The 27263-nt window shown below is 49.7% G+C and overlaps 1 protein-coding gene across 1 annotated transcript in view; it reads left to right on the top strand.

The window, feature by feature from the left end:
* The first annotated feature begins 2601 nt into the window (after positions 1–2601).
* TMEM229B (transmembrane protein 229B) overlaps positions 2602–27263 on the top strand; it is a 36426-nt gene continuing 11764 nt past the window's right edge. Inside the window, exons 1-2 of the mRNA XM_059915756.1 lie at positions 2602–2686; positions 26993–27174. Of these exons, the coding sequence (XP_059771739.1) occupies positions 27048–27174 (127 nt within the window). The 5' untranslated portion in view covers positions 2602–2686; positions 26993–27047. The remainder of the gene's footprint in view (positions 2687–26992; positions 27175–27263) is intronic.

Genomic DNA, 27263 nt, shown 5'->3' with positions numbered 1-27263 from the left:
CTCAGCATTCTTTGGGTGAAAAGCCAGGGGACTCACTCGCTGCTACAGATGCTATTTTTAGGTCTGCTTCTGCAACAGACAGCTCTGTCCTGTACACACCTGATCTTATTTGAAATCTTCTAGGTGCAGATGGAAAGGACCTTGGATGGGGTGCCAGAAGACCTAAGTTGGAACTGCATTCTGCCTTTACTAGCAGTATAACCTTGACCAAACCATATAATCTCTCTGAGCCTTGATTTCCTCGTTTATAGAATGGGGATTAAAAATAGCTGCCTTACCCAAAGAGAGAAGATATGTCCACTGTAAGGCATTATATAAATTTTTATTAGGAAGAAATGATTCCTAATTTGGGAATGAGGAAGACCCAGATGATGGAGTTAAGTCCATAGGAGAGCTGGATACAGGAGAGAGTGACTGATGCCAAGTCTTGTGCCTTAGTTCCCAACTCTTCCTCCTTCAGATTCTGTAACTGGCAACTTGGCTTCTATATACTATGGCTTCTATACTAAAATTATATAGGAAAACATTTTCTTTGACCTCAAAGTTCATTTTTTTGCCTCTGATTTTAAAAGAAATTCAAACATTTTTGTTGGCCCCCAAAATACTGTGGGTGCTAGGCACTGCAAAGTACCTAATGGATAAGTCATCCCAAATTCAGATCTTCTGCCTTAACAGCCCGCTGTGCTTTCCTCTGAGCAATGCTGCCTCCCGGAGCCAGAAGGGAGCAGGATCAGCTGCCAGCCACAGATCGAGAACCAGAGCAGAACTGGTCCTCCGAGGCAAGGGGGCGCCAGGGAGGTCCCTCTTCAGCAGGTGGGCTTTGCTGCCAGACTTACTGAAGCCTCTTCTTGCCAAGGTGTTTCTGGGAGGGGGCTGTCTCCTGCCTCTCTGACAGTGTTCTAGGACAGCCCACATGCTTCACCGTAGCTCTGATCCCTTCTCCCCATCCCTGCTTTACCCCCAGCAGAAAACACTTTCCTGTTATTGAAGGTCTACCGTACTGAGGACTCTACATGCATTGTTATTGGGTCATCACAATAGACTTACGAAATAGGCGATATTATCTCCGTCTTAGAGGAGGAAACTAACTCAGAGAAGCCAAGAGCTCTTGCCACTGGCACCACATGGCTGTGCACTTCCTCTGCGGGTTTGAGAAACCCAAGGCTTAGGATCAGATTAGGTTCGGACTGGAGGACAGCATCCCGGCTTCTCATCCAGAGTGGGGCAAGGCCAGCTGGATGGACCTCAGGTTCCTTTTCTTAGAAGACTCTGTGCTGCCTTGGACCTCTGAGAGCTCTTTGTCACTGTGGCATGTGACAAAAAGGGGGTGAGGGCTAGGAGGGAAGCAGCCATCAGACCTCACAGAGCAGGCCTTGGCACACATAGGGTCTGTGTGAGAATTAGAAAAGAGCACCCCCTTGGACGGATTATTTACAAAAAGATACCTTCAGGGGGCATTAGAAATTGTAAAAATGTCCTTCCCTCTTGGCTGCAGAGCCCAGTGCCAAACCCAGGCTTGGCGTAGGGATTGGGTTTGCATTGCCTTCCTACTCCCTGCGCAGCCTTTCTGCAGGAACCAGGACCCGCCTGAGGGGCCTGTCTCGAGGCCGGGTCCTCTATCACTGATTTCCCACAGTTCCACATACCAAAATCTCCAGGCTTTCTAGATGACATCCATTATTTTCCACCTTCCAACAGAAGAATCGAGATTGACTTCAGAAAGAACATCTTATGTTTAATCTTTGTGGTATAAACCAAACTGTGGGCCTTGGACGTTCAGGCTCTGCCTTAGGTAGATTCCTTAACTTCCACAGGGCTCAGGTTTTCCATCTTGAAAATGGGGATAAAAAAACCCATCTTGCAGGCCCGTTTCAATGAATGGACGGCACGGAGCATTATGCTGGCATATAGTGGGTCTGCAGTACCATGTTGACCGTGGCCCTCAGGTCGCTGGGACCTACAGCATATCCACAGTGGACGTTGTACACGCAGTCCACACAACTCCTACAAGCTGGGAGCTGAGAGGTCCCGGCTGGTCCTCTCCTCGGGGCTCCCGCAGACACCTCAAACGCAGGCGCGGTGGCAGGCGCTGGGAGGGCCGAGGAGCTCTGCACTGCAGCCACCTGCGCCGCGGCCCGGACCGAGGGCGCGCTTCCAGGCGCCCGGGGCGCGGCCGACTCACGGCGGCGCGAGGCGGTGCGGTCGGCCGGGCAGCGGACCCGGCGCGGGAGCCGGGGAGCGGGCGAGCAAGGAGTTAAGCGGGGCCGGAGGCAGAGCGCTTGTCAGACGCGAGCATGTGCAGTTTGCACCGCATCCGTACTATGGGTGAGTGCCGCCGCCGCCGCCGCCGCCGCCGCCGCGGGCTCCGTTCCGCCCGGGCAGCGGCGGCCGCAGCCCCCCGATTCCCGCACCGCCGCGGCGGCCGCCGACACACAATGCGGGACTAGGCGCGGCGCGGGAGGACCGGCCGCGTGGGGGAGGCAGGGCCGGCAACTCGGCGCGGGGGGAGCCCGAGCGCCGGGCTTGGGGGCGGGGAGCAGGCGGCGCAGGAGAGCGCCCCGAGCACCGGCGCGGGAGGAGGAGCGGGAGCGAGCAGGGGAGACAGCGCTCCCGGCCGCACCTGCTCCCGGCAGGCGGCCGGCCCTGCCCTGCCCCTGCTCGCGGCCCCGGCCCCGGCCCCGCACCGGTAGGTGCCCCCGATGCCCGCAGAGAGGCCTTTCCGCCGCCGGGAGAGGTGGCCGCGCGGGGCGGGCAGCGCCGAGTGCGGGAGGGCGCGGGCGATGGTGCGGTGATGGGGAAGACCCGGCGACCGGGCGACCGGGCTGGGGGCGCTGCCGGATCCCGCTTCCTCTTTGCTTTCGGTTTCGAAGCGGTGCCCCGGCTCGAGAGCGAGCCGCAAATTAGATGGTGCGCCCGGGCTTGGATTCCCTGAGGGGGATGGGCGCACAGGGGGGCGTGTTGGGGAAGGGGTGCACGCTGGCAACTTTCACCGCCTGAAACAAAGGGGGCATGGGGAGATGCGAGGGGAAAGGGTCAGCCGGGGATCTCCGGCAGCGGAAGGTTGACATCCCCTCTTCCTCCGGGTGGAGAGCATCCCCGAGGCCGCCTCGGGGGAGCGGAGGGGGCGTCAGGCTGGGTGGGAGCTAGAGAGGCTTGGGAGTGGGAATCACGGACCCTCCTGAGTTTGAGGCTGAGGACTTTTCTGAAGGGGAGGGAACCGTGCCAAGATGAACCCTCTCTCCAGGGTGCATAGAAAAACTAGGTGATGGTGGACTGCACACCTAGGCGTCCTGCCCTTCCCAGCCCCCTGGCTGCCAGCTCTCCATCTGCCCACTGTGATCTCCGGTCCTCTGTGGGAGATGCGGGGCTGGGAAGGCGATATTGGCCTCTTTCCCAGGTGTCTTCCTTTCCCTCTTTCTATGCCCAGTCAGAAAGTGATCCCCTTCCCTTCCTTCCCTGGACTGTGTCTCCCTCTTTCTCCACAGTTTTCTTGGGGGGTATGTTTGTTTGGTTGCCTCAGGTACAGAGCTTAGGGTGGCAGGTTGTTCTGATGCCACTTCGAGCCCTCCCAGGAGGACAAGAGCAGGCCCCTGGGGAGCTGTGCCAGCATAACCTTGGGGGCTCAGCTTACCGATTCTCCTGCGTTCTCAGCACCCAGTAGCAAAGGAGCTGTTATTCTGGCCTTCAGACTTGGGTCATCAGGGGTTTTTTTCTCTTTGCTGTAACCAGGAAGAGGGGTCAAGGGGAGGGCTGAATGGCCTTCCCGGGGCAGGGATGGGGGATACAGTGTCTTTCTCTCTAGAAAACAAATGGGCCAGTTTCCAGGTCCCCAGTCCCCGACCTTGTGTCTCCAGGAACAAGGTGCCTCCAGCTCTGATCTGGCTTGCATGTGACCCCCGGCTCCCATCCTGTGGCAGGACTGCCCATTGCCTTTCTTCCTCTTAGAAAAGACAGCCCTTTGAGAGTCGGGTTTTCCCCCTGTTTGCAAGGCAGTGCTACATCTGCTTGCCTGTGGAGACAGAAGGCACTGGATTGGTGGTGGCGGGGGGGGGGGGGGGGGGGAGCGGGGGGGGGGCTGGACTGCTGGGTGACTCTCCTGTCTGCTCCTGTGACTGACTAATGCTGTGAGTGGTTGGGCCAGGGGTGGGCCTCCCAGGACACCCTAGAGGCATGGAGGGGTGGGCTGAGATGAGGCTTGGCCTTTCTCCCCTAGGCTTTATATTTGGGGACAGAGTTGAGTAACTGGGGAGACAGTAGAGAGTGGGCCAACTTATTTATCTCGTCCTTGGAGGGAAATTACAAGCTGATTTAGTGTTGACTTTGGTCACTTAAAGGTACAGGAGGGAGGGAGCAGTAAAGGATAGCAGGAAAAAATGAAGTCCCCTGAGCTATAGCTCTATATGGCCCTGGACCTTGTGGCTGAAGTCAGATGCAGGTGCTAGACCGGAGGGCACCACCAGCCCCGCTTCTAGAGCCCTTTCCCCTCTAAATGGGCAGGGTTGATTATGGCTCAGTTCTCCTTTGGGTTAATCCCCAAGCTATGCCGAGCTGAGGATAATGATATAGAGGGCTGACCTCCCCACCTCCAGTGGTGAGAGAGGGGCTTTTCCATGGACTGTTACTCAAATGTACTGACCATAGATGGGAAAATGATACTCCCTCCGACTCCCCCTTTTAAAGTGATGAGGCATGAATTTTTACATTTATAAAGTGACTTAAGTGCCTTGGATTCTTGAATGAAAGATGTTAAATGAGTTAGGGAGCCTTATACTGTGTTTAATTTCACTTGTATCAGATTCACATACTGTTTCTAAAGGGAAAGGTGTCATTTTGCAGCAAAGGGCTACATTACAGCATTTGTGATAGGGAAGGCTCAGTGTTGGTTTTAAAAGTGTAGTTTTTAATCAGAAAGGCACTTGCGGGCAGCAAGTGCTTTTCTGTCTGCCTCTGCTCTCTGGATACCTTCAAGTTACTTCCTAGTAGGGTTTTTTTCTGGTAGATTGTGTCCAGCCTGGATGTCAGTGACAGTCACCCTCCAAGCTCTCAGAAGGGTCTCTGATGATGTTGGGGACGCTGATGTTATAAATTGAGACCGGGGTAAGGGCAGTAAAGTGAAGCCGCTTGGCCTTATCAGCAGCCGTATCAGATCTGGCTGTCCTTGAGGGAAGGGAAATCTAACCCTGGCACAGCCTGACTGTTTTCAAATTTGTATCTCTTTACTTTCCTCCGCACTCCTCCCCCACCCCCAATTTACAGACAAGGTGGTTTGGGTTATTTTTTTATTTTTATTTTTTGTTCCAGGAACATTCCTTTTAAGGTGTGGATAATTTCTGACTTGTCAAACTCTCAGCTCCCTTTGTGGCAACACCTGGCTAAGGAGGGAATGTCAGAAGGGGTGCTGATACTCTGAGCAAGAAGAAACTCAGCCTTACTGACCAGGTCCTCTGCTTCCTCCACCACCACCTCTCAGCAATCAGAGGCTTTGTATTTGAAAAGTAAAGTCTAAGCTGATTTCTGAGGAAGGGCTGGGAGGTGGTACTTTTGACTGTGGCTTCCATGGAGGGAAACTGAGTCACACTAAGAGTTAGCACACTGGCTGTGGTGTGTGTGAATGTCTGTGTTGGGGAAGTTTTCCTTTCCTGGGATTTAAGAATGTTTACCGTTAAGTACCGGAGGAGATCCACTGGTTACACTTTCTCGTCATGAGATAAAGATGCATTGATAGAATTTAGGTACCTATATGTGTTTGATTTCAAATATACATTTGCCTCAGACTTTGAGCTGTGGGATGTGACATGCTGCTGTGATTCAAGGAAAAGGAAGGGGTTTTCACCGCTGCAACTCACAGCCATAGATAGAACTGAGGCTGAATAAGGAATCTATCCCATTCTCTATCCCATTCCCAGATGAAAAAGAGAATCTGCTCCCTTCCCTTTGCTCACATCCATCCTGCAGGTGTGAACTCCCACTCTCCTTCGCCCTAAGGCTGTCCTCAATGTTCATTTTTACATCAGTTCCTTTATGTATAGATTTGGTGGGGTCGAGGTCACAGAGTGAGTGATATTGGCCCCCTGGTCCCTTAGAGGATGGTTCTGAAAGGTAACTTTCTACCCTCCCCGGATGTTGGTGCTTCTGCCTTTGGGGTCGGTCACCATCAAGTCTGGCAACTTGAGGAGTAACCAAAGTCATTGCCAATTCCTGTTTCTGCACACCCAGCTTCCCATTGTTCTTTATTCTGCTTGCTCCCCAACAGGGAGTTTGATATCCTTTCAGGGCTCTTGGCTCTCAGTGTGGCTCGTATTATAGAAGGGACAGCATCCTTGGAATTAGGGCAGACAGTCTACATGGGCAGGACTTGGGTCCTCAGATTGCTCCTTTTTGCTGCTCCCTCTGGAAGCATGGCAGTTAAAACAAAGTAAGACTTGCATTGTCAAATCCTAACTTACCATAGGGAGATCTAATAAATCGGGGGCGTAATTGGAGAGGGCTCTTTCTGCCATTCCTTTCCACGTCAGAAGCCCTGCATTCAGGACACACTGGATTAGCCATTTCTGACTGCTTTTGTAATTGGACTTGAATGACGAAGGCCTTCTAGCTGGTTCATTCATTTGTTGTTTCCTTTCAGTTTTTAAGAGGCACTCCTGTCACGTGAGTTTCTGGAATGGTCCGTTTTCATCAGAAAGGTCACTTACCCTGAGTTTTCCTAAGGCCTTGACACCAGCCCCGAGCTAGGGATGCCAGCCAAGAAGGAGACTGAAGGGCCACAAAGAGAGGATTCTTTTCTGGAGTTCTGGAGTTCTTTGGAGCAACGGTGGGGACCACTGCCAGCCCCCATCTTCTTTTTCATAGCTGTCCTTGGCCAGACCCCATTTAGTCTTCAGTCCCTAGGACTCCCACCCCCCCTTCATTCCCGATTGAAAAAGCCTTTCTAAAGCCAGGAATAAGGCAGCCAGGGCAGCGGTCTTACTTTCATCTACTTTCTGAAAACAAATATGGACGAGAAATATTGTCACCAGTGGGCAACATAAGCCGCGGCTCCAGACTTTTGTTTTGTAATTGTGTTCTTGCCTGCCACAAACAAGGAGATGACCTTCCTATGCTGATCTGTAGATGCCTTAAAGCTTTCATATAGCCTGCCCAGTTTCCAGCACATGGCGAGTACCTATTAAATCATCAGCTGTGGTACTTGGATATGATCAGATACCCAGATTTCTAGGTTGTTGGGCAATGATGTTGTTTGTGCAGGAGCTGATGGTTGGCGAAGGCTTCCGGAATTAGGAAATCTGGGATCCCTCCCTGACTCACTTATGTGACCTTGGACAGCCCATTTCAGCCCTCTGGGATTTAATTCCACACAGGGAGCTTCAGCTGGCTTCAGTGAACATAGCAATAATAACGACGACAGCCACTGTTTATTGAATACTTACTATATGCCAGGCATTGGGCTAAGCACTTGATAAAGGATAAAGTCACTGCCCATGTTACACAGCTAGCAAGAGTCCAAATTGGGATTTAAACTGAGATCTGTCTGATGCTACCGTGTTCAATAGCCTTGGATTGCATGGTGGAACAAACGCTGGGGAGGAAGTAAAGTGGAGGTGGTGTTAGTTAAAGTAGAGGAAGGAGAGCTGGTGTGGATTAAACACAGCTAGTTAAAAGGAGATGAAAATTGAGATTCTCCTTTGAAAAACAGTATCCTGACGAATGTTTGGGAAGAGAGGGGTCGGTACCCTGCACTGGGGAAGCAGACCAGATGGCCTGGGGTTTACTATAAGAGGACCAGACTTCTGCTTGGCATAGGGATGTATCATAAACCCCATTTCATTTGGATGCCAAATTTTTCTCTTGCTTGATAGGCTGTCTGGGCAGTATTTTGCCTTCCGTCACCCTCCTTCCACTCGTCATATTAGTTTGTCTTAGCAGATTCTTGACTCCAGGCCTAATCCTCCAACCTAGTTTCTGGGCCTTCCCCTGCCCATCATTATGGTCCAGCTGTGGAGACCCTGATTGTGACTCTGGGTCCCAGGTATACTCTGCAAAGTACAGTAAACATTGGACTATCCTGTTCTTCTGAGAAAGTACTTGTGGCCGCTGATTACTCCATTCAAAGGTGACCGGCTAGTTCATCGGGATGGTCCTCATCTCTTTTATCCTTGTTTGTTCCAGGCAAGTTAACTCTGGGGCTTTCCTACCACTTTGAGGTGTTTGTGGAAGAGGAATGAAGATTGAGGTGGTGGCCTGCGGGAGGGGAGCTGACCTCCTTTGAGAGTTATCATGACGGTGTATAATGGAGCGTTGTGCTGGGGCCAGGGGACTTTGTTTGGTTCTTGTCTCAGCTTATGTGACATGAGTTCGTTTCCTTGTCTGTAAAATGAGAATGTTGGAAGAGATATTCTCTAACACCTCCTCCAGCAATCATGCTTGGGTCATCTAGTAGAATCTGGATAATTTGGTTTTTTCTCAAACGATAACTCAGCTGGTCTGGAGTTGTAGGAAGTCATAGCTGGGAGAGCAGAGGTGGGGTTGAAGGAGAAAGAAGCCAAATTGGAAGTTAGGGGACTAAGTCACAGTTGGAGCAAGTCCCTTCTTGGGAAGGGGGACTAGGTTGGATCGTTCCTCGTTCGTTTAAATGGGGCAGCCGAGAGGTGGCGTCTGTTCACCCTTACACACGCCATCTCCTGAATGATGAGGTGCACCCCTTGCATCTTGTCTTAAAACTTAAACTTCACCCCCCCGTCCTTCTGCTTTCCCCAAGTGAAGGCAGCAGGGAAGTCGTGCATTGGTGTATGTCTTACAGTCTGCACATACATTTGGCAGACGCCAGGGCCTGGTTCAGTCCAGGATCCTCCAGGGCTCCAGGACCGGAGGACTTAGGCCGATGCTTTCCGAATGACTCAGAGTCAATGAGAACGTATCTCCCTCTGCTGCCCTAGCTCCACTTAAAAGAGCAAGATCATACTATGAGCTCAGCCTAGGAACTCAGGGAGTCACAGCTTTTCTGTTCGTGAAATTGGGCCGCCTCGATTTCCCTTTGCACAAGCCATTTTTCCAAGGATTCTGTTCTCCATTGGTACGTCTTCTGTTTTAATTTCATCATATTCAAGGTTGGGGAGCAAATGAGTTCCCATTGAACCCACCAAACCAATCTTTTCTGTCCCTACCTGCCTTGCTTTTTTCCTGAGTTCCTTATTGCCCTATAGCAGTGATTTCTAATGGTGGTTACCGTACCACTGGGAATATTGAGAGATGATTTTAGTTGGTAAAGGGACAAACATTTCATTTTAATAGCTATGTTTCTAATGAGTGTAAAGAAACATGACTCATTGGGATGACTTAACTCATTAACGTGACTTAATTTTGTCTCCTGCTGGACCTTTATGTTGATTCAGTGGGATTAGTTGTTTCCCTGCCCTGGGAGGAAAACTCAATCAGGCCCCATAACTTTCCGGGTCATTCTTAGGCGGTAGAAGGTCCTGTGGTCACTTTAAGTCACAAACGGTCTCAATTCAGTACTTAATACATCCAGTCCTTTGTCACTGGGCTGAGAGGGACAGGAAAGGGCTTGCTTGGCCAGCACTGTTGTCTGCCAGCTCCCAGCTTCCTGGGCTTGGCAGGTACTTAATGCTGAGTCTCTTCTTGTGGCCACGTTCATGGGTTTCTCAGAGACTCTTCCCCCACATTTGCTGGGACCATTTACTTCTGGTTGTCTTGAAAAGAGCAAATTATCCTCTATTCTAGATCACTGTTCTCTCCTCAGCCCCTAAAATCCGCGATTCACCTCCAGCCTCTTCCGGCTAAGGTCCTTCTGTCTGTCCGAGTGGCCCTCTTGGACAAGACCTGCTCGGATCTCTTGCCAGCCCTCACCTGCATGTGGCTCACTTTAGCCCAAGGGGACAATCACACATCCTCTGGCGCAGTGAACCTGGGAATGCAGGCCCATCCCCCAGCTCAGCCGGCTCCCTTGGCTCCGCCCACAGCAGATGGCCAGCTTGTGTCTCACACCTTGTGTGTCTCAGGTACAAGTCAGATGCCGGTCCACCCTGTCTTCTCAGTCGCAAGGTCAGATATCAGATTTCCTGCGTGGTTCTTCTGGAGGCCCTCTTACCAGCTTGGGAGCGTTCTACCTGTTGTATTCAGTGCCTTAGTTAAGACTTTTGATGGAACCTCTTGTTGTGTATCATCAAAACCATAGCTGTCACAAGAAGCCCAGGATTTCTTGGATATTATAGCTTAGGATAAGGCTGCAGTACCTATATAACTACAAATTTAACTTAAATTAAAAGGTTAACAACAACTAACATTTATTGAATACTTATAATGAATGCCAGGTACTGTTTTCAGGACAGTAAACACTCTTTCATGTAACTCGTACAAGGGAGGTACTTGTATTATTTCTGTTTTACAAATGAGTAAACTGAGGCAAAGAGAGGTTAAGCAGCTTGTCCAAGGTCACACAGTTGGCATCAGAGCCCGGATTCAGATGGAAAGAATCTGACCCCAGAGTGGGCTCATTTAAATAGCCATACTCTGCCTCTTCCTACGAGGGTAGTGGGCGGCCATAAGTCATGAAGGCAGAACTCAGATGATTGGGAAATGCGGCCTTAGGACATAATTGTAAGTTCTTCACTCTGGCATTTAAGCTCTCTATGCATTGCCTTTACCTGCTTTTCTAACAGCTCGTTCTGTGCCCTTCACCAGAGCCTAATCCACATGCCCAGCTCACCTGCCATGCACCCGCCCGCCCCGCCCCATACCTCATTATTTCCCTGCCAGGAGGTCCCTCCCCTGCTTTGCTGCCTCCCCAAATTACAGTCCTTGTAGAAGTCGGAACCCATCTTTGCTGCGAAGGTGTGTTTGACCAAAACCACTTCAGCTGGGATCTTTTACAACTCTTTTCATTTCCTCACTAAATTGTCAATTATTATGTGCTTTTATGCAGAGAGCGGTGAAGAGCAGTTAGCACACCTGAGTCTGATCTCTCTGTGCCACTCATTTCCTGTTTCTAACTTGTGCAAGGCCTTCACCCTCTCTGAACTTCGGTTTCATCATTTTTAAAGTGTGGGTGTGGATTAGCTCCTTTCAGTTTCCAATATTCAATGATTTATGGTCACCTTCCAGTCTCCTCTAACTTTTCAGCTCTTGAGGGCTGGACCCGTGTCTAGTATGTTTCAGTACAGCCCAGGACTCTGTACAGGCTTTTACACACAGACAGTATTTAACAATGTCAGTTGGTTGGTTGGCTGGTGGGAAGTGCTTTAAGTCTGCTCTGGGCTTGACTGACTTTTAGAAATTGCCTTCCTCTGGGTGATCACTGCTGAGGACCATTGCAGTTCTCTTTTCTGTACAAGTTTATAACAAAAGTTTTGGGTCCAATCTGCTGCCTTTTTCCTTTAAGAGACGTAATGTAATGCTATTCAGGCCCACACTCTTTTATCTGCAGTTTCAAAATTCAAAACATTCTAAAACCAAAAGGCTTTTCTTTAACTCGTGTGATGGCAAAGCCTGACCTGGACGAATATGAGGCCACTGGCGGTCTCTTTACTCGGCAGAGTGTGAATATTCATAGATCTGGCTGCAGAAATGTTAATGTGTTTGGGGGTGCTGCCCCCAGACCCTGCTGTGGGGATTATGTAATCTACTGGATGTGCTCTACATTACCTTTTAAAAAAAATCTAAACAATTCTGAATGCCAAGGGTTTGGGACCAGAGATTGTGGTTCTGTGCGATATTTCTTCAGAGATGCTATTGGCAGTAAGGGGTGGATAGGTCCTTGGGATGCGGGACTGTGCTAACATCACAGAGCCTCACATGACCTCGCCTCCTTGGCCTTGCCCTAATCTTGGCCCTGGTTCCAGTATGATAGCCCACGCCTTGGATTTCCAATTTGTTTTTTTTTTTTTTAAATATTGCATTATGATATAATTTATCTTGATGAGTAAGTCTTTCTTGGCATCTCCTTAAGTTTTGTGCCGAGGCAAGTGTCACTCTTCTCTCACCCTAGTCCCAGCCCTGCTTGACTCCTAAACCAAGAAGGCTTCCCTGTTGCTGCTGTGGCATCTCAGGGATGAACTGGTGTGTCCTCAGGGTGGGAGTGACTGCTGGGTGCATGTACTTCACTTTAATCCTGGGATTGGGGGTGGTGGGAAGGGCCCTGTTGGCCCCTTGGCTGAGTCAGCTCTGCAGAGAGACTTGTAAACTCGTTCCTAGATGCACATCCTACATCTGGATGTTTCTTCAGAGCCCAAGTGAGCCAGGTTCCTCTACTTCCTTCTGGGAAGGGATGCAGTAACTCATTTGAGAATCAATCTGCTTGTTAATCCCTACAGCTGCTTCGACCTGACATTTTAAAATTAAAAACAGAAAAAAAAAAAAATACACACACACACACACACACACACACACATACAAATGTTCCTGGAAGAACATGAAAACAACAGAAGAATGTACAGTGGTGGAATCTAAAGTGTTCTATTTTGTTTTCTTCATTTTTTTTTGATGAGGAAACCAAGAGGAGAGGTAATAGAGTTGTGAGGGTTAATGGAAGAGCCAGGCTCAGAAAGCCCTGTTTCCAGGCCTCCCATTTCCAGGCCTCCCAAGCCAGCAGGCTGTGCCGTTCCTTTTTTCCCAGTCCCCAGGTGTCCTCAGATGGGGAGGACACATGAATCAGGGATAGTTAGCTATCCCTTCTTGATTGAAGGACACTTTTTTTTTAACCCTTCATCCCTACTTGGCAGTGACGGGCATGCCTATGGGAATTTAGGCCACCTTTCCCCTCCCATTAAATAACCAGCCCCTCTCGGATTCGGAGCCCTAAGTATTTCTGGCCTGCCTTTTTAACCTATTACATACTGTTTTACTCATCTTCTCATGCATTAAGAAGATATTCCCCAGACCAAGCCTGGCACCTAGTTCTTTGACTTCTTCTAAACACATCACTGCCTCCAGACATTCAGCCATTTGTCATTTCCCTGGGCCCTGCAGATGATGTGTGGTCTTCTACCTATTGTCATTACACGCTGGAAAATGCTGAGGTATAGTGTAATTTAAATTAATCGTGGAGATGAAATTTCCCAAAGGTCCCCAATTGAATAGTTGTCTTAAGCCCCATGGGTTGACCACGTTGTGTACCCATCATTCAGGAACTTCATGTCAATATCTGTAAAAGACCATTGAATTTACTCTGTGGGATTGATCATGTGAAGCCACCCTGATTCTACTCACCCCTCCATTTCCCTCAGCACTGCAGTTTTCCTTGCATCCCACAATCTGGGATGGTGCCCCTTTTTATTAGAACAATTATTTGTAATGCCTCCTAATTACCCCGAATAAAATTCATAGATAATATGACATACCTGTATATGTAAATTTAAAAAAAAATCAATATGCCTAAACTGTATTGTGAAAGAGAAATAAAGGAAAAGTTAATTATAATACAGTATCACATATTCCAGTATGTAATTGTTCGGGCACGACGACACAGAAAACAGAAGGAAAGAGTCAGATGCTTGAACCTGTACATAGAATCACTGAGAATGTAACAGCTACAAATACCCACAAGATACAGGTGTGTTGTGTGGGTGACTCGAATACCAGGAGAGGTGACGCTGAGGCTGACGTGATTTTCCCAGCTGGTGGACCACTCTTGGTAAAGTTCCGAACATAAAGCACAGTATCCCCTCGACTTGCACTCCGGTGGCATTCCTGGACAATTCAGTATATGTTAAAACCACGCAAAAATCCTCTGTGTTTATTTCAGAAAGGGAGTTTGGTTCTAGATGCCGATAATTATAAATGGGCTTTTCACCTCCGCGAATGCCCAGTGGAATGTTCTAAAGTTATGTTGGGGGGGGTTCTTTTGTGGGTTGTTGTGGGAACTGCAGGGCGTCTGGCATTCCAGGTCCCCACTAATAAGTACCTGTGGCACTCCCCACCCACCATGGTGCTGACAGAAGGCCCCTATCCCCGCCATCCCGGGGGTGGCCCCATTGAGAACTACTGGTCTGGAAGAAGGACCAGGACCAGGAACTGGGAGATCTGTGTTCTGGGTCTGGGCCACAGCACCTTAGTACATATATGACCTTAACTCTGGCTACCTGGGTCTCCTCTCTGCAAAGGGATTATAATGACATACGTGCCCTTGGCCTTTGGGATTGTGGCTTGCTGTGCTCTCCCCATGACCTCAGGACAGCCCAGGGCGTCCATATGTGCCCCACAGTGTATGTCCCAGCCACAAGCTCTCCCTCGCTGTGCGTTTTTTTTCTTGGCCTTTAAACATCCTTAGGTCTCTCTTATCTGGGAAAGACGGAAGGAGAAAGGGAGAAGGGATGCCTCCCCCTGCCCCCATCTCTACATCTCCAGCAGCTTTTCTCTCTCCTTTCCTTCACAAGCAAATTTCTCAAAAGAGTCATCTGTCCACACTGTCTCAGTCACCTCCCTCTGCAGTCACACCTCCTTCTTAAATGGTGCCCAGGAACCTCTTTCTGCTAAATCTCCTTGGTCCCTGTCTGGCTTGCCTCTGCCATTGACTGTGACCCCTGACACTCTCCTGCCCCCACTTTCCTGGCGAGGCCCCTTCCTGATGTCCTCCTCCCTCCCTGGCCTTTCCACAGGCCCCTTCACAGTACCTCCTCCTCCGCCAGCCCCGGATGTCACCCCTTGCATCTTCTCCCCAGAGGGTCCTCCTCTCTGCTGCTCCAACCAGCGGGGGTCCCAGACCTGCCTCCAGCCTAGAGTCCTGTGGGCATCTCACACTTAGAGCATCTGAAATGCAGTTCATTGTGGGTCACCCCCGAGGCACATCTTTGCTGGCAACCTCTTCTCTCAGGGAATGACCCCGCTATTGCCCAAGTCAGAAGTATGGATGCCATTCTCTGTCTCTCTGTCTGTCTCTCACCCTCTCTCCCCCCCCACCCGCCCTCTCTCTCTCCCTCTCCCCCCCCCCCCCCACAATAAATCTCTCCTGTCAGTCCTGCTTTCTTAATAGCTCTGGAGTCTCCGCTAACTTGAGCTGGCTGCTTGACCCTTGTTGGCATTTAGGATTGCGACCTCTACTTACTGTTTGGCTGGATTAAGATCTTTAGAGGCTCTCAGCGCTGACAGGCTTAGGGTCCCCAAGGTAATTAAAAATAAATTAATAGAATTCTAAATTATAATATAAAATCATGTACTTAGAAACAACAAAATTTATTTGTGCGCTGAAGCCACAGTAGCTTCTTTCTGATTCTCACTCATTTTCTCTTCTTCAGAATAATTTCCTCTGGTGTCCCATCGTGGCTGGTGCCCTCAGTGTGTGTCTAGTGGGCTCGCTGGGCAATCCAGGATCACTTAGAATGTCAGCCACCTGTGGCCCGAGCTTGGATCTTTGCCTCTTGGGTCTTTGCGTGTACCTGGTGGCATGACATAGATACTGAGTAATTGTTTAAGGAACGTGTGAAGGAATGCATGAATAATGAGATAAACTTGAAGTAAGTTCATTTAAGTAAAAGGCACTGTCAGAATGGAGGTTATTAATATTTTTAGGCTTCTGGTATTTGACACTACAGTAGAATTTCCACTGATGTGCTTCAGCTTTCATACTCCAGCCCACTTAGCGTTGAGTAGTCTGTACATAAAAGATGCATATAAGGATTTCTGAATTAATAAATGAAGTTGTACAATGAGATGGCTTGCTCGATTCCCTTTCCTGCAGTGAGGCTGCTTAAAGAGACTCCATCAGCTGCCTCTTATTTAAAGAGGTGCATTATTTAAAGTGGCTACACCTCCTCATAGTACCTGGGGAGGGAAGCTGTGCTTGTGTGTGGGGAGGGGAGGGGAGGGGTGTTTACTTCGGAGTTAGGTGGTGGTGATGGTGGTGGGGTGTGGGAAACAGCATGTACCCTAGAAAGCCTGCATGAGATCTCAGAAGGGATGAACGTGGTCTAAAGGCCTGAAGTCAGGCAGAATGAATAGGACTAACCACAAATTTGGGGGGTGGAAATGAAATACCATGAAACACCTAGAAGGCTGTGGCTTAACAAATATAACCTGACTCATTAGTATGGGCTTGTGGACAAAACAGGTGTCAGAACATCTCCAGAAAATATTAACTACATATAAGAATAGATCCAAAAGGTTAACCAATTCTGTCCTGTGGTACTGATAGGGCGGCCTCCTGGAAGATTGCTGATCTTGGGTAGAGGAAGGATTAAGTCGGTGGAGAAGTAAGAAAAGGGGAGGGCCACATTGGAGAGGAAATGTGTCTATGAGGGACATTTTGACAGGGTTGGAATTTGGGGGCCAGTGTAGACATGTGATGACAAAGGTCCTCCCTGGATTCACCCTCCACATCTGCTCCACCCCACCCCACCCCACCCCACCCTGTCTAATGGAAGGGTCCCCTTTGTTGTTTTTTTTTCTCCAAACTTTTTGTTTTAAGTCCTTATTGAATTTGTTACAATATTGCTTCTGTTTTATGTTTTGTTTTTTTGGCCAGGAGGCATGTGAGATCTTAGCTCCCCGACCAGGGATCAAACCACACCCACTGCATTGGAAGACAAAGTCCCAACCACTGGACGGCCAGGGGAGTCCCTCTCCAAACTTTTTATTTGGAATTAACTTCAAACTTACAGAAAAGTTGCCAGAATAGTACAGAACACGCATATACTCTTTATCCAGATTCAGTATTTTTTAACATTTTGCCTCATTTGCTTTATCATTTATGTTCTCTCTCTCTCCCTCTTTCTCCCTTTTTCCTGAACCTTTTTTTTTTTTTTATTTTTTTTATTTTTGACTGCGTTGGGTCCTCATTGCTGCGCATGGGCTTTCTCTAGTTGCAGCGAGCGGGGGCTACTCTTTGTTGAGGTGCGCAGGCTTCTCATTGTGGTGGCTTCTCTTGTTGTGGAGCACCAGCTCTAGATGTGCGGGCTCAGTAGTTGTGGCACTCAGGCTCAGTAGTTGTGGCTCTCGGGCTCTAGAGCGCAGGCTCAGTAGTTGTGGCGCACGGGCTTAGCTGCTCCATGGCATGTGGGATCTTCCCAGACCAGGGCTCAAACCCATGTCCCCTGCATTGGCGGATTCTCAACCACTGCGCCACAAGGGAGGTCCTTTCCTGAACCTTTTTAGAGTAAGTTGCCTACATCATGGCCCTTTCTCTCTGGATATTTCAGTGTGGATTCCTAAGAATAAGGATACTGTTTTACAGAACCTTCAGTAAATTGAACTTTGATATGATACTTTTACCTAATCTGCTGGTTGTCTTACAGTTTTGTTGATTGACTTAATAACGTCCTTTACAGCATTTATTTCCTCTCCAGTCCAGGATCCAGCACTGTATTTAGTTGTTATGTCTCTTTAGTCTTTTCATCCAGAACAGCTCCTCAGCCTTTCTTTGTCTTTCATGACATTGACATTTTTAAGAATATAGCCTCCTCCTCCTCCCCCTTTAAAAAAAATAGAATGTTCTTCCTTTTGGATTTCTCTGCTGTTGCCTCACATTTAGACTGAGTTATACCCTCCTGGCTAGCATACACATGAGTGATGTTGTATCTTTTTCATTGTATTACATCCAGAGGCACCGGATGTCCATTCACCCCTCACGTGTGATGTTAAGTTGGATCACTTCGTCAAGGTGTCCGATTTCTTCACTGAGCATTTACTGATTTTTCCTCGCTACTAATAAGCAATCTGTGGGGAGACAACCTAAGACCATATAAATGTCTTACTCCTTATCCACATTTTGCCCCGAGACTTACCAATCATCCACCCTGGGTTTGCAGGTATTTCTGGATCCCAGGCAAGGCATGGGAGGTCAAGCTATCTGGGACCAGGTGACCCATTTTCGAGGGCATCGCCCACATGGGAGGACCTTGCTGTGCTGTGCCCAGCCCTGTTGAGAAACCGCATTTCCACAATAGTTTTCCTCTTCCTACTCCCACCAGGAACAGAAGCTAATTCGTCATTCACTCAACTGACACATAAGAATGTTCTTGTGAAAGCGTCTCAGCTTTATTTGGGCACAGTGGGGTATGGAACGAAAGCTAGTTCCCTCTCGCTGTCTTTAAGAAGCCTACCATTGAGTTGGGGAGACAAGACTTGGTCATTGAAAGGTAAAGGACATGTAAGTTGTCAGTACTGTGACCCCACAGGACAGCTCAGTGAGAGCTGTCCTATGACCCTGGAGAATTAAGTGCCCTTAGGAGTTTGGGGGAGGAGGGATCAGAGTGGGTTAGGTACGATGCAGGGACATTTCATTAACAAGGATAATCTTTGAGTGGGCCTTAAAGGACAGGCAAATCTGGGTAAACAGTGATAGATAAGGGCATTCCAGGAGGGGAACAGTGTGCACAGAGACCTGGAGACGGGAGCATGGATGGAGAAATTGGGGGACAGCAAGTTATGTACCAGTCTGGATGGGGCCAAGGGTTGGTGTAGGGGGCAGGATCTACCCCCTTACTGAGCACCTACCTCGTGCCAGGCATTTTAAAAAATAACTTTCCTGATTCTGAAAGTAACACATGTTTGATATAGGAAGTTTAGAAAAATAGTTTTTCTATATAAAGAAAAATTTTAATAGAGTCGTTCTATTCTCTCATCCAGAGATAAGTGGTTAACCATGGTGTATTTCCTTCATTTCTGAGATCTTTAACATTCTTCTGGCAACAGTTTTGTTTGGGTTCATAGATTCAGAAGCCCCTCTTATCCCTCAGAGGATATTAATCATACTTTGAAAAACATTTCATTCTGGTGACTTTATTAATTTTGTTTTCCAGCTAGAACTTCTGTTCTCTAATTTGGTGCTTCTTTGGTGGTTTTGGTTTTTGTCAAATGTTTGGTAAGTCTTGGCCGTGTTTCTCCCTTTGTCGCTTGAGGTTTTTCAGTCACCTCTGTGTGAACCCTGATTCCGTGCTCTAGAGCCAGCTGCCCCTGGTTGTGGACAGGAGGGTGGGATGTGCCTGCTGGGGATGCAGGAGCCGTCTACGCGTCCCCTTGCCTCCCTACCCTGATGTCCCGGCACGAGCCTGGGTGGAGAGGTGGGGTAGGAGCCCACTTGCCTGGCTCCTCCAAATCCTATGACCAACCACTCAGGGCCTCTCCTGGGCCCCTAATCTCTCCAGACTTGGACCCTGCAGAGCCACGCCTCTGACTGAGTGTAGAATCCTCAGCCACGCTGCTGGGGTTCAAATCCTAGCCCTGGCACTTACTAGCACTATGACCTTGGGAAAGCTGTGTAACTCTGGGTCTTATTTGTAAAGCAGGGAAGATAATAGTCTGTATTTCAAAGGATTTTTGTGAAGGTTAAATGAGATAATATGTGCTTAGAACAGTGCCTGGCACATATATGTGCTGTATGAGTGTCATTATTATTATTATTATTATTCCATGGTTTTATTTTGGGGGGTTGTGGTTTCTGTATCTGTTTATTCTCAGTTGCTTCCATCTTCAGGGAGCCCATATAATTCCCTCATTTTCTGGTGCTGTAATGGATATATTCTTCTTAGAAAATGTCTTTTCTGTCATTTTCTAGGGACTTGGGGGATTTAGGCATTTGCCCCTGGCCTGCCATCTTGATGTAGTCATACATTTCCTTCAAGTTCTTTTTCTGTGAGACTGTATGAGTGTATTATTGTTATCTGTAATACATACGTGAAGGCATCCGTTGCCATCTGTGTCCGCTCACCCAGGAGCCTGGCCCAGGGCAGGACTCGCCACCTGGTCTAGGTTCCCGGATGCTGACTCTGTCCTGTGCAGGCCTGGGAGGTGATGAGTTCTCTTCTCCGCCTTCCTCAGGCTGGTTTGAGGCGTCCTAATGAATGTAATGGGTCCTCTGCTTCCTTTGTCAAAAGGAATGTTAATTATTTTCAGCAGTCTAATTACGTGCCTAATGAGAGCCTGACTGAGATAACATTCCCTTTAATTACTCTTGCCTAAGTGCTGTTTGGAGCCATATTTGAGAGTGTTGCAAGGCTCGGTACTTTCACAGTAGATGGAGCTGTCTGGCGAGAGGCTGAGTGAGAGGCCAGGGTCGCTGGGCTTAAGGCGCACGGTGGAAGGGCCTGCTTCAGTCAGTGCCCAGCCCAGTGTATGCTGGCCTTTCCTCTGGGCCATTACTTAAAGGAAAGGGACAGTCAGATTGGGTCGTGTATGGAGCAAACAGCACCCATCACGGCTCCCCCAGAACAACTCATTTCTCGGTCTTCCCCCCAGCCCACCTGCCCTTCGAGCTCCTCTTGGCCAGGCCCCTCGCTCTTGGAGGACCTGCCCCCGTGCCTTTCTCTCCATTCAACACTTGGATTTTGAGTCCCTACTGTATGTCAAGTTTTATCCAGGACATGAGGATGCAAAGGTAAGGAACTCATGGTCCAGATGGCTTTCTAAAACAAAAAATTTGATCATGCCCTTCTCCTCTTTGGCCAGGAGAAATGCAACATGTCTGACCCCTACCCCCTTCCAGGGTTTATCTTCTGTACTTCCTTTGGTGGCCTTCCTTTTGTTCTGATGTGGTGTCTTTCAATAACCGGGCCTTCATGGGCAGACCCTTGGAAGGCAGCTCTCCCAAGCCCCTGGGTGGGCTTGAGTAGGCTGGAAGGGGCAGCTTAACATGAGATTGTCTGCCATGAGAACAAAGGGAAGCTCTAGGTGGCCCATTGCCATAGGTAAATTAAGTCCCCTAATTCCTGTCTGCACATCTGCATCTCCCATGAATGGTGTGAGAGGGGGAAAGTGCTGATGAAACCCTTGGCCCCCCCATTTTCTAGCTGTCATTTAACCTCTGAGCTTCCCTTGCCTCCTGTCAATCGGAGTTAATGCCTGCTTCATGGGCTCATGGAGGGGACTCATGAGATGATCTGTGTGACACCTGCCTGGCACATAGAGGATACTCAATGAATGGTTTGGAGTTTTTTAAATACTCCAAGCAGCACCCCCTACACTGAGTTATAGCCAGAGACTCAGGGGCTGGCCTCATTTTACCAATGGCCAGAGCCCTCTCCTGGCCTCTTGGATAAAAGTCACTCTTCAGACAGTAGACAGTGACTTTCTTGGAACAAGGGTTCATCCTCCCCCATCTCACAATGGCAGCCTTGGTTAACTAGGCTTGAGGGAGAGAATGAGGGCAGTGGTGTCTGTTCAGAAACAAAAGAGGATTTCCAAGAGCAAGGAGGCTCAGCTCAGCTTTCGGTCTGCGTGTTTGGCAGCCTTCTCGTCACCCTTGGTAAGTTCTAGAGCAATGTCCAGTGGAACTTTCTGTGATGATGGAAATGCTCTACATCTGCACTGTCCAGTATGGTAGACACTTGCCACGTGTAGCTATTGAGCACTTTAAATGTGGCTAGTGAGACTAAGGAACTGACTTTTTAAATTTTATTCATTTTTAAAGTTAAATTTTAAAGAGTCACATGTAGCTAGTGGCTATCAAACTGGGTAGTGCAGTTCTGCAGTTTTCAGAAAAATATCTCTTTGTGCACTTCTTGATCTTGGCTTGGGCCTCATCTCTAGGCTACTAGTTTTCACATGTCCTGTTTGCGGAAGTCAAGGTGTGCTAGTTGCTGGCAAGGACCAGGTAAGTCAAGGGGAACTGACAAAATCAGTGACCGGAAGGGTGATTTGGAGCCCCCAGAGCTATAGCCGTCCTGCTGAGATTCACCCACCATGCCAGGCATCCGACTTTCTTATTTGAGATTCTGCCCCTTACTGTCTGCAAAGGGCAGAGCCACTGGTTTTCACAGCAGCAGAGATGGGTAGGTGGTGCTCAGATACGTGACCCTCGTGCCAGCTAGGTGTGTTCCAGATGAGGAAAAATCACCTGTGCTACTTAGAATTTTCTTGATTGTAAGTGACAGAAAATCCAACAAACTACCTGGAGTAAAAAGGAATGTTTACCTTCTTGTTAAGGTGAAACACCCAGGCTAGAGAGGACCTGGTAAAGTTACTTAAATTCTTTTGATCAGAAACAGATGGAAATTCCAGCCCATGAGTCAAAGGATTTCACCTTCCCTTCATTTGTTAATAAAATTGCCAAGCAACAGCTGATGAGGAATTCACAGTTTCCAGCCCCTGCCTGCAAGAAGAGTCTTCAGTTGACTGGCTACATTTATTTGGCAGTTGGGCACTTTGCCCTGACCTAGTTGGCCCCGTAGGGATCACCCGATGACTCTTGCGATAAGGGGCAGGGAATGTCTGACCCCTAATTCCACAAACTTTAGCTTCTCTGGCCTGCCTATTTCTCAAACTTGTTTAGCTTGTTTCACTTACTGTTCCCCCTGCCTGGAATGCTTTTCCCAAAGCTCTTTGCAAAGCTTCTTTGTGTCTTTCTGATCTATGCCCTGATGCTAGATCCTTAGAGAAGTTTAAGACTCGCCCTCCAGCATCTAGTTTCTTTCTCTCCCCTACCAGGCCTTTGCCCTCCTTCGTGGCCTGATACCAGACATTACGTGCTGGCTGGCTTACTTATTGTCTGTCTCCCCACAGAACTGTGAGCACCAAGGGGGCAGGAAGCTTGTCTTGTTCACATGGGGTACAGTGCCTGGCCTTCAGCAGGTACTCAGTCAACATTTGCTGGAATACAACACCTCGTATAAACAAAGCAGCCTCCACAGGACTTCTGGGACCAGGTCCCCTGGCTGTTTAGAAATCTCTGGGGGTGGCTTGGCTGTAGCAAGCTGTGAAAAGTAGGGCATTGGGAGTCGTGCTGTTGAGATGCTCCAGATTTGTCCTCCGAAAGACCAGCTGGGCTTCTTTCTGCCTCCACCGGGGAAGCAACGAAGGGGCAGGGTCCCCATTGCTCCAAAGGCATGGTGCGGTGGATTCACCTGTGGGACATCCGAAGGATGTGGGCAGTCACAGGGAGAAACCAGACACATAAATTCCTGGTCACTTTGTGGGTGAGGCTGTGAGTCCACTGCCTGTTCCTGTCCAGCTGACAGAAGGAGCCTTGCTGGTCTCACGTGATGAGGATTCCAGGGCCCCTCAGCTGCCGCCTGATGCGATCTGCATAGGGGATTATTGATGAAGGGGAGGTGAGGCAGCTCTTTACAGTAACACATGCCTTGCTCTGGGACGGCAGCCAGGCAGCTAATTAGAGAGCCCAGCAGCTGTCCAGCCTTTCAGGCAGTGAGCAGCAGCTACCCAGTGCCAGGGGGTGGGATGGGAGGGAAAGGAAAGGAGCACAGGGCCAGAGACCACCCTCTAAGGTGTAGGGGATGGGTGGTCAGGGTTGGTTCCAGGGGGGACATTGGGAGGGGTGTGTCAGGTACAGTGGGCTGGATGGGGAGGAGGAAGGAAGAAGAGGAGGTTGTCGGGACAGGGTAGCCTGCAGGTGAGACAGAAGACGGGGTGGTGAGATGTCCAGCAGGCAGGGTAACCCAGATTCCAAGCCCAGAGTGAGGGGCATGGAATGCAAGGACATGGCCAAGTGGAGGTGGGGGGTCCATCCCCTATCTACACCTTTTCTTCCCCATGCCAGCCAGGCCCCAGGGCCTGGGTCTCCTTGCTCCCAATGGGGAGCTGACCAGACACAGCCTTTCGCCTGGGGGGCTTTGGCATTCCAATTGCATTTGTAGCTGAGCATGGTCACTCCTTGGTTTGGGAAGTTGCCAATCCACTTGTGTTCAGGGCTGGTCTTACTACGGGACAAGTAAAAGCAGTTGTTCTGGGTCAAAAGGGAAGAACTGGGGAGGATATGAAAAACCAGAGGGCTCCCCAATGGGTCTCTGGGGCATCTTCTCTTTACTTTATGGGCACCTGGGTGGAGTGATTTTGGGAAGAGGAGGATAGGAGAGAAAAAGGGATAGTGTTTGCCTGCCACTTCCTGGCTTCACTCTTAGGTTCCAGCCCATAGAGAAGGGTGGTGGATGGGGGTAGATTTGATTTTGAGGTTCCGGTCAGAGAAGCAGAGATTCAATCCTGCAAGCCCAGCTTACCTTAAATAGTTATAGGGGAGGAGAGAGAATGATGCAGAGGGAATTTCCTGCCAGCAGCTGCTGGTTAAACCTCTTTGGGAAATGAATCCTACATATATGAAAACTGGATGCTTCTTTTGAGAGTGCCAGCACATTGTAGAAATAACAGAATAGGCACTGTTATTCTCTGACCTGAACCTGAGCTTGGCTCCTTGCCCAGGTGAAAGCCTGCGGTGTCTCCCGGGATGCCTAGGACGCTCTGTTCCTGCCCCATCCCTCCTCATGTGACATGTCTTCTGTACTGTCCAGACCCAAGGCACTCACCCCATCTATCCTCACCTCTCAGCTTGGGTGATGGCTCTTGGAAGTGGGAGAAAGGATAGCGAGCACCCTCTTTCTTCCCTGGTCTGCAGAGACAGCCCTGCCCGTTGTAAACCAACATTTATGGTGCTTTGTGGGAGAGAACCCTTCCATGATGGTAGCCTAAAAATTAGAGAAGAACACCAGACATCATTATGTTTGGTTAATAACACTGGATGTTGCAATCACCCAGTAATTTAGTTGGATCCTTCTCTACCTTGCTTGTCCCTCCATCCTACGGAAGTTTCATGGTCTCAAGGAATTCATCATGTGGAGGGGGAAACAGACACTTAATCATTTTAAGATGGGGCAGTATGTTTCAATAGGAGGCTGTTCAAAGTCCTGTGGGAACATCAGTGATGGAATAACTGGGGGGCTGTGGGAGCATGGCATCACAAAGGAATGAAGAGGGGGCAGGGTCTCAAAGGAGGAGTGGGTATGGTGGGCTGCAGAGGAGGGCAGTTAGAGAGGGCTTGAAATTGCACGGTGGTCTCTGCTCCTTCAAGCTTCTGGGGCATCGGGACATGTTGAAGGAGAAGCTGGATGGACAGACTTGGCTGTACGTTTACAAATAAGCTGCTTACAGGATGGACTAAGTAGATTACACTGAATGAAGGATGAGTGCATGCAGATGTGTGCCTTGAGAATGAGATTGGGATGGAAAGCAGTTTGAAGGTATGCTATATGGCAAGAGGGGTGACTCTGGAGCCCGAGGACCAGGGTTTGAAACAAATATATGGATTTAGCCTAATCTCTTAATATCCTGAGACTCAGTGTTTTCATCTTTAAAATGCAGCAGGGCTGGGGACAGGGTGGGGGTGGGGAGGTAGGATAATTCCTGCCTTCCCTGCAGGAGTCTGGGGAGAATTATGAGAGATGATACACTTGAAAAAGTACAAGTACTACCACATGTTAGTTGTATAAGGGCTCTTCACACATTCCTCTACCCCAAAAACTTCTGGTTCAGGTCATGCTGTCCTCAAGGGAGCCTCATGCCCTCTACACGCTGGGACCCGGTCTAAGGGGCCAGAGGGTGTCAGAGAGGTCTGGGGACAGCTTGTGCACTTGGAGGCAGAGGTGGGACCCCATCACCTCCTTGTCCAGCACCCCCACCCCCACCCCGCCCAGCTCCCTGGGGGAAGAGCCTGCAGACCAGGAAGCAGGAGGTGTCCAGCATGAGGCTGGCCCCGGGAGGGAGCCTGTTCTGACTGCCGCGCTTCATCTGCCAGCGCAGCGCCCTAACCAGCCTCGGGCCCCCAGGGCTAACTGTGGCGACCAGCAGGCTGTGCTGCCAGGATGTGGGCTTTGGTTTCTGTTTGGTTTTGACTAGTACTGTTAATGCGGCCTGCTTAGGGCCCAGAGAAGGGGAAGTGCCCGTGGGGGGGATCGAACTCCCCAGGCACAGGGTCATGGTGGTGCTGGGGGTGGAGGGCGCGCTGGACATGCCCCTGATAGGTATGTTCCAGGGTGATCACGGCCCGGCAGGCTGGGAGAAGGGAGGGGGGTGGGCAGGTGGGGCAGGGTTGGGGGCTCCTGTTTGTGGAGGAGCTGGGGAGGGACAGAGGCCAGGAGAGCACAGCGGCCCGCAGCACTTCACCCCCTCTGTCCTTCACTTCTCTCAGTGCAGAGGCCCAGGGGAGAGACCCGGGGGTGCATGCCCTCCCTGCCTGCAAGCACACGTGCACACAGTGAATTTCAGGTCCCCAACCCCTGCGCTTTCACTTCTCTTGGCTCCCCTGCTGCCTCAAAAGTTGTCACCTTTGGGAGCAAAGGCCCGAGTCACCCCTGCTCAGAGAGCCTGGGGGGTTGGGGGAGGGAGGAGGGTGGCCATCAGCACAGGTGGTGCCTCTGTGGTCCACCCTGCTTGGCCGTCCACTGGGGGACGGGGGCAGTTCCCACCCCCGTCACACACTGTGCTCAGCTCCTGAGCAGCCGTCCTTCCCTCTGTAGGGCTGGGCTGGATCTGATCTCTGTCCCTGGGCTCGTGCAGAAGGTACAGTTTATCCAAGGGATTTTCGGGGAAGCTTCAGCACCTTCATATTAAAGCAAAAAAATGTCGAAGTCTCTATCAGATGGTCAAGTCTTAGGGCTCTATTAAAAATATGTATGTGGCAAGGGGCATTATAAAGTCAGCTTTGTATCAGCTTGTAGTCGGTTACCGATGTTAATAGGAAGGGTCTCGACAATAATAATAAAATAATAAAATGAAACAAATATGAGGGTAGTGGGATTGCGGGTAGAGGGTTTTAGCACACGTTTTGTTGGCGTGCTTGTTTTTGCAGGTGTAGTTGTGCTTGGCTCCCCAAATGCTAAAACAAATGCTCTACATCGTCTGTCTTCCGTGAGGTTCCTGACTGCCCTTGAGAACAGATGTACCCGCTACAGGGTGAAGGTGAGAGTGTAATTTGAAGCTAAATTGAGAATGGAGCTGGATTCTAAAATTATATCCCTGCTCAGATTCACAAGTGTGCACACATTCACTCATGGCACAAGAAGCACCGAGCCCTCGCCCCCATGTGAACTGCCTGGGATCCATTCCGGGCTCTCATCTCCGGATTAACCAGACCTGGACAAGCAGGAGGGCAGAGAGGAGGTGGCAGGCTCCAGGAGAGGCCCCATGGCCTGGGTGTGATGAGTGTCTGGGGCTGAGCCTGGAGCCCGGAGTTGCGGTGTTTGCCTTGAGGCTGCCTCTCTGGCTGGCCTGGTGGCTCGGAGCTGGGGGCAGTTGAAGCTAATGAACTCCTCCTCTTTAATTCCAGGGACAAATGGAAGCCATCCATCCACTAGCCGAGGATCAGCTGAGCCCTGGGGCTGATGCGTGCCCACACTGTTGAGAATGGCACCGAGGCCCAGCCAGGCACCGGGACAAAGGTTAACCCGGGACGCTCCTGGACAGTGTTCCTGATGTCTGTTCGGAGCCGCGCACTCAAGGGTGTGATAGGTGAGTATGTTACTGGCTCCCAGGGGATCACTGGCCCTTCCTGCCTCAGCAGCATGGGCGCAGGTTTGAAGGTTCCAGTTCTGAGCCTG

Source organism: Balaenoptera ricei, chromosome 2, assembly GCF_028023285.1.
Source record: "Balaenoptera ricei isolate mBalRic1 chromosome 2, mBalRic1.hap2, whole genome shotgun sequence".
Lineage (NCBI taxonomy): Eukaryota > Metazoa > Chordata > Mammalia > Artiodactyla > Balaenopteridae > Balaenoptera > Balaenoptera ricei.
This window is presented reverse-complemented; position numbering and strand designations above follow the sequence as displayed.